The sequence below is a fragment of the Euprymna scolopes genome, chromosome 16 (assembly GCF_053919585.1).
Source record: "Euprymna scolopes isolate OS-2025 chromosome 16, ASM5391958v1, whole genome shotgun sequence".
Classification (NCBI taxonomy): Eukaryota; Metazoa; Mollusca; class Cephalopoda; order Sepiida; family Sepiolidae; genus Euprymna; species Euprymna scolopes.
In genome coordinates this window covers 138,325,666-138,336,553 of record NC_136497.1, presented here as the reverse complement: position 1 = coordinate 138,336,553, position 10,888 = coordinate 138,325,666, and the positions used below count along the sequence as shown (strand labels likewise).

At 34.6% G+C, this 10,888-nt stretch overlaps 1 protein-coding gene across 1 annotated transcript in view; it reads right to left on the bottom strand.

Moving 5' to 3' along the window:
• Positions 1 to 582: 582 nt before the first annotated feature.
• The window catches only part of LOC145296129 (glutaryl-CoA dehydrogenase, mitochondrial-like), a 130,446-nt gene continuing 120,140 nt past the window's right edge, over positions 583 to 10,888 (bottom strand). Inside the window, exons 8-11 of the mRNA XM_080142285.1 lie at positions 9,060 to 9,163; positions 6,512 to 6,637; positions 5,157 to 5,317; positions 583 to 787 (exon numbers count right to left, since the gene is read on the bottom strand). Of these exons, the coding sequence (XP_079998411.1) occupies positions 720 to 787; positions 5,157 to 5,317; positions 6,512 to 6,637; positions 9,060 to 9,163 (459 nt within the window). The 3' untranslated portion in view covers positions 583 to 719. The remainder of the gene's footprint in view (positions 788 to 5,156; positions 5,318 to 6,511; positions 6,638 to 9,059; positions 9,164 to 10,888) is intronic.

Here is a 10,888-nt window from a genome sequence, read left to right as displayed (position 1 = left end):
GTAGGGAAAAAGGTGGAAGAGAGAGAAAAGTGGAAGGAGAGGGGAGTGATAGAGGTATCAAAAGCAGTATTGGGAAGAGTGTGATGAAAAGATAGGGAACGGGGTAGAAGAGAGAGGAGAGGGGACAGGAGTCTGGAAAAAGGAGGGTCTGGAAGAAAAAGGGAGCTGGAACGAGTGAGAGAGAGAGGTGGATAAGAAGACGGAAGAAAGTAGGGAAAGAGGTGGAAAAGGGAAGTAGAAGAAGGAAAAGGGGAGGTATAAAGATATTGAAAGAGAAGCGGGGCTTGAGGAAGGAAGGGAAAAGGCTGAAGATAAAGGGGATATAAGGAGAGGGTAAGTTTGAATGAGAGAGAGAAAGAGAGGGGGATGAAAAGAGAGAAGAGGTAAGAAAAGAATTGGAAGAGAAAGAAGTGGAAGGAGGGAGAAAGGGAAGTGGACAGATATGTATAGAGAGAGAGAGCGGGAGGGGGGGGCAGAGAAAAGGGGATGAATGAGAGGCTTGAAAGAGAGAAAGAGCGGGACTGGAAGGAAAGAGAGATGTGGAAAGGGGGAGATGAAGATAAAATAAAACAAGAAAAGATCTTTCCATTGAAATTGCGTTTTATTTTTACTGAGTCAATCAAATTATTTGATTAACAGAAAATAAAAAAATAAAAAAAGTCCACAAATTTTCTAAGAAAATTGTTCAAGCAACGACATCTAGAGGAAGTTTCTTTCTTCTATGCCATAAAAGCCTGAATTCCTGTGATGGCTCTTCCCAGAATAAGGGCATGGATGTCATGGGTCCCTGGAAAAGAAAACAAACACAAAGATGAGAAGACAAAAATGATGCGTTGATGGGAGGAAATGTCAAGCAGAAGATTTGGTTGAAGCAATGAGAATTAATTAGTTTGAAGTTTGTATATTTTTGATATGAAGATGGATAATTATTTTTTTATTATTATTTGAATCGTTCCTCATCTTGGTTGTTTTTTTCACAATGTTTCGGCCAATGTAACCTCCAACCATCTTCAGGTGCATTCAAACTGGATGTTATTGGTGAAAAATGGTTTGTTTTTTTTTGCTTCCCCAACAAACATAGCTGTTAGAAATTCAAAACGCAAGTGGTGCCAAGTCTATTTGATTTTTTGATAAATCCAGGTTGTGAACAATCCAAGGAGTTTGACAGAAATGTTACCAAGTTTGACAAGATACGTTTGATGTTATTGGTGAATGGTGAAATTTTTTTTTTTTTTTTGTTTTTCCAATGAACATAGCCGTTAGAAATTCATAACGCAAATAACGACAAGTTTATTTCTTTTTTTTTTTTTTTTTTTTTTTTTTAATAAATCCGGGTCCGTTTCATTTTTTTTTGGTATGATGTTTGTATATTTTCAAACTAGGGAGTGATAATTATTTAGACCTGGCACTATTTGCGTTTTGAATTTTTAACAGCTATGTTAGGGAAGAAAGAAAACCCCAAACATTTTTCAGCATTCACTAATAACATCCAGTGTGAATGCACCTGAAGACAATTGGAGGTTACATCAGCCAAAACGTTGGCACCCCCCCCCCAAAACAACCAAGATGAGAACAATAGTCCGAACAATCCAAATGATACAAAAAATTTGAAGTTATCAAATTTGGTAGCAATATTTTTTGCGTATTAAAAGGATTATAGTGATAAGAACAAATCAATCAGATGTTAGAACCACTTTATAAAATATATTGAATCTTTTGAAATTCTTCACTGATATCTTTCCTATGAACACAAGAAGGTCACTATGCTTCTGCTGATCATGACTGGATTTCTTTGCTGTTGTTATTGATCATTAATCTCAAAAATATACATTCATCAAATCAAAACAATTGGAATGGACCTGGATTTATTAAAAAAAAAAAAAAAAAAAGAAAAAAAAAAAAAAAAGAAAAAAAACAAAAGAAATAAACGCGGCACTATTTTCTACTTCACTTATTCTTTAGTTTACCCCCCTCCCATACGCAGGTTTATTTATGCCATTTTTTTTCCGTTTTGGTTTTGGATTTTTTTTTTACATTGTCTTTTTTATAATATTTAAGCAGGATTATTAGGTACCCCCCCCCACTAGTCTAATATATAAAAGGCAAAATGTGTGTGTGTGTGTGTGAGGATGTTTGAATGTCTGCTAAAAACTTTTAACAGACACAACAAACATCAACAAACTTGGTATCATATGAAAGCCCCATCCTTCGGATGACAAATATCGAAAAATTAGCCCAAAAGGACCATCAGAAGTGGGTCAGCTGATCGATTTTCTGCAGGGGGGGCCGCCCAAAAAAGTGACATTTTTTCGTTTTTCCAATGTATTTAAGTAGTAATAATGGATTGATCTAATGATATTTATACGTAATTAAAAAAACGCTTAGTCATGTCACGTGACGTGACGTGACCATTCAGTAATGGCGATGTCTGTAAATAAACAATTCTTATCGATAAATTTGCGAGAATAATTCAATGTTAGTATATATAATCTTACACGTTATGTAAATGTTTCCAACGTGATTAACTGGTTAAAAATAGTAATTATACGAGAGCATAACGAAAAATGTCAAGAAAAAATGATAAGGGATAAAAAAAAAATTCAGCTTAAAAATATTCACCGATAAAAAAAAAACGATCGTTATATTTAAGCTAAAAAATAAACAGCCATTTTCTTTTTTGTATTATAACCACGTGACCTCCTACCTCTGTTAAATTGGAGGGGGGGGGGGAAGAGGCCGCTTGAAAACCAACAAAAACGGTAATTTTCTTTTTTTATATTAGTAACACTACGACCTAATTCTATTGAGAGGGAGGAAGGGGAGGATGAGTTAATCAGCGACTACAACCTATTTTAATATAATACGAAATGAGAGTTAATGGATGAGGTGAAACCCGCTTTAATTCAAAGAACAGATACTACACTTTGATCTTAGCTAAAAGACCAAGTAAAAAAAAAAATGTGTATTATATATTTTTGAGGAAGGTGAGAGGCATATTATGAGTTAGTGGGAGGAGGGGGCGAAAGATAAACCCGCTTTATTTCTAAGAACAGATACTACACTTTGATCTTAGCCAACAGACCAAGTAAAAAAAAAGATGTGTATTGGACAGAATTGGTGCATATGTAGGAGGAAATTACCCAGCGTCGCCCGTAATAGTATGACATAGCACTAGCACGACATATATATTAGCTGATTACCCTGCATGGCCTGGGATTGGAAAAAATTGGTTGATATATGTAGTAGCTAAATGCCCAGCTTCGCCCGGGATGGATTACATAGGTGGATGTGTACTAGCAGAATACCAAGTGTCGCCTGGGATTGTATGATATAGGTGAAGTATAGGTCCGATTCAACAATTTTGAAGTTGCTTGTGGATTATAGGTCCCATTTTACAATTTTGAAGGTGCTTGTGCAGTATATGTCCGATGTGAAAAATTTAGAAGGTTCTTGTGCAGTATATATGTTACAATATGCAAGTGACCTCCCTTGGATGTAGCTTCATTGTCGAATTCCATTATATTAATATACAATCCTTGTATATATATATAAATCTAACCTGCCTGTTTAAATGTGTGTTTTTATGTCTGCCTAAAACTTTCAACACAGGCGATGGATTTTCACAAGATCGGTATCGTTTTGAAGCTCGACCCTTCGGACAACAAATATTGAAAAATTGGCTAAAAACATTAAATCCTTCACTCTCAGCTGGGCACTTTTCTACGGGGTGGGCGCTTTTTTCATCAATATTTTCCAAAGTCTTACTCTGTTTTTGATTGACTAGCCTTAATTCAAAACTTTGCCACTTCCGGTTTAGCGATGGACACCACGGCAAAGACATCAAGTTTTTTTTTTTCATGTTCTTTTCCTCCTTCGTGGTATGGGTGGTCATACACATATGCAAACTTTTTTAAACAAACATTTAACTAATGTGCATTTTTGTATTTGTTTATTGTTTCATAATTGCTTAGAATTTTTCTTTTTTTTTCCATTATGGGGAGGGGGTTGAAGCACATTCTCTCATGCAATAATGAACGTGCTTTTTAACATTGCTTTCAATTACCACTTCAGAAAAAAAAAAAAAAACAATATTAGTTGAGTCTACGATAATATGCTATATTAATTATAGTTTTATTCATTTTTGAGGGAGCGCATTTCTTGAAACGAATTTGTTCTGGCTTTGTGTCATCTTTCTACTAGGCAATGCCGGTGCACAGGTTCTGCTAGTATATATATATATATATATTTTTTTTTTTTATTATTATTTATTCAAAGGTAAACAGTTACATTTGGTCGCTACAAACAGCCATTGAATAAATAAAAAAAATATTTTGTACTTGTTATCCAGCACTATCTAACAACCTTGTCGAGTTCATTAGTTACTACTTTTGAATCTCTCAAGTCTGGAGATATTATATTATATATATATATATATATATATAATAAATAAAGAGACGGAGAGATAACAGAAAGCGAGTGATGGCAAGAAAAGCAGAAACATTATCAGACAACAAAGGGAGGAAATTCACAATTCCAAAAAAGGAAAAAAAAAAGGTACTTGCACAGTTTAATCATGACATTAAAAAATGAAGATATTGAAAAGAGATTATATTGTACATATCCGTTATGGAATGAAGTTCTCCGGAAAAAAAAAAAATTCACTTAATTTGATCAAGTAGTGTTTTTTTTTTTTTTTTTACAGCGAAAAACAATTTGTTATGATACCGATCAAAAGGTAGCCATGTTTCGATTTTTACGAAGAAAAGCTATTATTTAAGATGGGGAGGAGGGGGGGGGTCGACGCTTTAGACTGAGTTATCTCCCTGTGACGTGTTCTAAAACTCCAAACATAGCTACTTTCAGCGCGCTGTCATAAAAACGTGAAAAAAAAAATAAAAAAAAAAAATACTCAAATTAAGCGAGATTTTTTTTTTTTTCGGAGAACTTCAGTCCATAACGAATACGTACAATATAACTTTTTTAAAAAAATATTTTTATGTCTTGATTAAACTGTGCAAGTACCGAAAAAAAAATAGAAATGATCGCATTTCTTAAAACAGCGTTATCTCCTAAAGATGACGTAACATGAGCATATCAATAGAAAATTCCTTTTTTTTTAATCCAATTTCATCTGCTTTCATCTTATTTGTCTTTACCTTCGTACGTGTTGACAGCTTCTAAGTTCATGACGTGCCTGATGACGTGATATTCGTCGCATATACCATTCCCACCAAGCATATCTCGGGCAATCCGTGCTATATCTAGTGCCTTACCACAATTGTTCCTTTTAATTAAGGAGATCATCTCAGGAGCCGCTCTGCAAGGATAAAAGTGAAGACTGGCTAAAATGGAGGAAAAAGTTTAAGAAACGCTCAACTTTCTTTATTAAAATACATTTAAAAAAAAATAGAGACAACAGTTCGATTTAAAATGGTTGCTTTGGTTGTTTTGTTTTACGGCATATCAACCCTTTTCGGGTTATTTAATGTTGAATCCAGTAATGTTTGTAATAAGGTCCTGAACTGTCATCTAAGCTTCAGCCTCTGTCCCATCGACGAAATGTTGCATCCCTCTGCCTGTTCTACAAGTATTTTAATGGTGAATGCTCTGACGAACTATAAGCACTTGTGCCCCCTCAACGTAAATATCCCTGATCTAGAAGTGTAAGCCATGTTTAGTTTCAGAACAGTTTCTGATGATTCGTTGTTACACACAAGTCCTGAGAGGTGATTGGTTTGCAGTAGACAGTTCCACAGAGCAAAATATTCTTACTGTGTCGAGACGGAAAAAAACATGCGAAATTGCTACAGAAAAGATTTAATATTTATGGATCAATTCTGGTTTCTGATTGGTTGGTAGCAGAACGTGAATTAATTCAATTTGTCAGTTCCTAGCAGCATCGTTTATAAATAGAATCGCTCGACTGCATGAGATCATACCCCATTATGAATCAAAAATATTGCACCACCCGACAAATCCAACAAGCAGCTAAATCCCACCCCTACACAATAGAGATCCCTAGGTGTAAGAAAGCCTTTTACTCCAATAGCTTCTTCCCCAGAACTGCTAGACTTTGGAACTCCCTTCCGGGATTCTGCTTTCCCAACTGTACTGACATGCAGAAGTTCAAATGTGAACAGACATCTTGCTATTCATCTCCCTTTATAATACCCCTGCAACTTATGCCCTCAATAGTAGCCCCTACTTCAAAGTGGCACTGTGCCTTGTTTGGGGTGAAAAAATTTTTTAAAAATTTAAAAAAAAAAAAAGATAAGTTTCTATGCTTCAAGTTCTTTATATTTTCAAATATTTGTTTATGGTGTTTACTTTGGTAGAAAACAATTTTGTTTTTGGCTTTGAAGAACATGGTTGAGTTCTGTAAAGAAAAACATCAATGTTTGGTGCAGGAAGCCAGTATCTTCAGACTAGCCTGATCTGTTAGCACCGGACTGCATTAAAATAAAGAAGAAAGGAAGGAGGTCAGATGGTGATAAGAAAGATATGTGCTTACTTTCCTTCATCCTTGAGACGTCCAACTTGAATTGCCGCCTGTAAGCCAAGGGAAATTTCCGTCAACATATCTGCCATTTTCTTTTGGATCAATTGGTTCTTGGCTAATGGAACACCAAACTGAATCCTAAAATAAAACAAATTTTAGCTTACTTTTAATTTGCATTCGTATATTTATGTCTGGTATCCGATTTTCTAGCAAAATCAAACGATGAAAAAAAAAAAAAAAGAAGGTACTTGTACAGTTTAATCAAGACATTTAAAAAATGAAAATATCGAACAAAAAGTTATATTGTACGTATCCGTTTTGGACTGAAGTTCTCTGGAAAAAATTTCACTTAATTTGATTGTTTTTTTGTTTTTTTTTACAGTGGAAAAAACACATTTTTATGACAGTGCACTCAAGGTAGCCATGTTTAAATTTTTAGAACATGCCACGGGAGGATAACTCTGTCTAAAGTGTCGACACCCCCTTCCCATGTTAAATAATAGCTTTTCTTCCTAAAAATTGAAACATGGCTACCTTTTGATCAGTGTCATAAAAAAAAATTTTTTTCACTGTAAAAACACTACTTGATCAAATTAAGTGAAATTTTACTTTGGAGAACTTCATTTCATAACGGACATGTACAACTTTTTTTTTTTTTTTTCTTCAATATTTTCATTTTTTTAATGTCTTGATTAAACTGTACAAGTGACAAAAAATTGAAAAAACAAAAAATAAAAAAAGTAAAAAAAAAACAAAAAAATACAAAAAAAATAACAGAAACAAAAGAAAGAAACCTTTCTCATATTGATATTTTAAAACTAACACTAACTGAAAATGAGAGAAACCCATCTTTATTAAACCGAAATGAACACACACAACACATTTTACTTGAAAATATTCATTTTGTCAAACACTTTAACATGTTATATATAAAAAAAAAAATCTAGAAGTCAAATGTACAAGGGCCGTTTCAAAAGTAAGACCACCTATTTTTAAACTCAAAAACTAAAAAAGTTTTAAAGCTACAAAGACAGGAGTGATACCACTAAAATAAGTAACCATTTGTGCCCCAGACTTTATTTTTCTACATAGTCGCCACCATTCTTAATGCATTTTTGCCAGCAATGAACGATGGCCGTGCATGGGAGTCGGAAACATATTTTGTCTGATGAGGGTTCCTATTTACAATGCCTTCCCACAGGACAGATTTAGACACCAGGGTCGTTTTTTTAACGTGGAGAAAAGGAACAAAAATAAAAATTGTCTCAGTCATGAAGGATTTCTCCTCCACTGACAGAACAAGAAACTGAAGTGCAGCATCTGAAGAACAGATGCTACACTTTGATCTTGGCCCGAGCCTCCTATTTTTTTTAACTCAAAAAGTTGAAGAGCTATGAAGATAAGAATGATACCATTAAAACAAGCGACATTTGTGCTCCAGAATTTATTTTTCTACATAGTCACCACCATTCTCAATGCACCTTTGTCTCTCTTGATGTGTCAGTCATAAAAGTTCAGATTGCACGTTGTCGTTCACATCTCTTTCATGATTTAACGATGTCAACATCAACTGCATCCGGTCAATGTTGATCACTTCAAATTTTTTCTGCATGGAGGAATTTAATGCACCTCTGCTTCTGACACACGCCCATAACAGGAGTTGCTTTCTTAGAGTCTCACACTGCCAATATCTGCAACAGAAAGATGAAACTTTCAGACCATGAATGCATAAGTTACGTCATCATAACAATGCAATTTGCGATCCCTACCCTGATCCATGCAACTGGAACAAAACAATAAGAGATAATACTTTTGGAACAACTCTCATATAACTTAGGGGTGCTTAGTGTTAGTCAGGATCCTAATTTCTGTAAATAATATTTTTATTGTCATCGAAATTAGTGAAATAAACTATTTTTCAATCAAATTGATTAATTGCCTGCTCTAGTTGAGGATCCATTGTGGTGCACTGCGAGGATGTTTCATAGGTCTTCTTAGTTCACAATACATTGTAATTTATATTGCACTGTAGAGAATCTACTTTTATAAAATTATTTATATATATATATATATTGGCTTGAATTTAAGTTTAAAATGAGAAAGTCAAGTATCATGGTTCTATTGTGCTTTAAACATTCATTTCGAACGTGCCCTTGTCATATCATAGAACCTACTGTTGTATTTTATATACCGGGCCTTTCTGCTTGTGTGGTAATAAAACTTATGAAATGCACTTGTGACGTTTGACTGTGTAAGGTGTTAACTTTGGTCAAAATCGCCTGTTCCTCCTTTCATCGGATTTTTCCGATTATTGATACTCATTGAAGATGTTCTGATACAAAACCTATCCAAGAACACTGTCAGATACATAAAATAGATTTGTATGTGATTTTATAAAAATCGGCCAAGCTGTTTTGGAGTAGATAGGGAAAAAACTCTTACACACACACAAAGTTCCTTTTATATAATAGTAGATAGAGATAAATAGAGAGAGATGGATAGAGAGATAGGGAGAGAGGGAGATAGAGAGATAGACAGACACAGACACACACACACATACCTGTCCAGTGTATATTGCCTTGCATAATCCAAACAAAACTCTGCCGCTCCCATGACACCCCAACCAATTCCATAACGGGCATTGTTCAAGCAACCAAAAGGCCCCTGCAGAGAATTTAAAAAGAGATAAACATCCAGTTAAAAACAAGCAAAGGATATCAGTGACTTAAAAAAAAAAAAAAAAAAAAAAAAACTCGGATTATTATCAGAAAAACAAGGATTCAAATTATCAGGAAAAAAAGATCTATCCTTAAGAACATGTTTTCAAGATGTATCCCACTGAATTGCAAGACTTCACCCCCCCCTCCAAGACGAAGAAAGCTTGCAATGTGTTTCTGAACCACTGTGTCGAAGTAAATGCAACTATATCAAAAAACATAGAAGATTTGTGAGTTTTCTTTTGCTCGTTCATAAAAAAGATTTCCTTGCAGAAAGCGAACAGGTGGAGAGAACAGCCGTGCAGCCACAAGTCAACTCACGAATGAAACAGAGGATAGACCAAGGTATGAGCTTGCAATATTTGTGGGTCAAAAAAAGTTGATATGATGTCATCTGTCAACATCTACACCAAAAGTTAAACAAACTCTCTATTACTTGAGTTACTGAAAATACATAATGTTTCTTAAATGCCGTATATAAGCGCGTTAAATGTAAAGAGTTGATATGACGTTATGCAACATATTGTCTAAAAGTTTTATTACTGTAACCTGGATCTTATTGAGTGATATATCACAAACCTTTAGTTAGTCAATACATTACCCCTTGAAAAAAGGTCACATACCATTTTCAAAGAACAAACTGCTTCAAAAAGGTTAAATTTGCGAAATTTGGCTTTAAAAACGCCAATCTGGCAACCCTGGACAAGAATATGAGTGATCTCTCTTTGATGTAGCCTCATTTTCGAATATCATTAAATTATTAGGGCTAGGAAAACAGCATATTCTTTTCCTGTTTTGACTCTCGGGTGTGTATCTGTTGATATGCTTTTATATAGAGGGAGTGGTTGTTTTTGTTTTACAGCATATCAAACCTTTTCAGGTTATTTAATGCCGAATCCAAAGATTTTGAAGAAAACTTTTTAATAGAATATATTTATTTATTTTTTTAAGTCAGTTTCTATTCAACCCATAGTTGGGACCCTAACAGGTACTACCACTTCGGGTCAGAGTGGACCTGGGAGCAATAGCAATTAAGGGGTGGTTCCACACTCCCCAAAGCCCACAAGCTGGGGCCTCACCATCGGATATAGTTTAAGGTCATATCCAGGACCTATATAGAGTCATGTGGTTCTCGGTTGATTAACCGTGTCTGTGTCCGATATAAACTCGAGAGTCAAAACAATGAAAAGAATATGCGGTTGTCATCGTCCTAATAATTATATATGATTATTGTTGTAATTGTGTGAGAAAAAAATTTCTTAGTAAAATGGCATATATAAGCGCGTGAAGTATACAGAGTTGATATATTATGAAACATGTCTAAAAAGTCTTGTTTTCTTAGTGATGCAATTAAGCGATGTATTACAAATCACCAACATATCGAAAACGGAAAATCGATTCTCACATAAACATTGCACAATTGTACATATAATAAGTATAATTATTAATGCAGTGAGAGATTATATTCATCCTCAATCTATATATCTATAAAAGTGAACGTGTGTGTGTACACACACGCACATTATATATATTACATATACAGGGTGTCCACAAAGTCTGGCTACATAATGTAGCCAGACTTTGTGGACACCCTGTATATCTATAAAAGTGAACGTGCGTGCGTGTCTGTGTACAGTTCCCTACGCAATAACTCTGTCAATTTTTAGTCTAC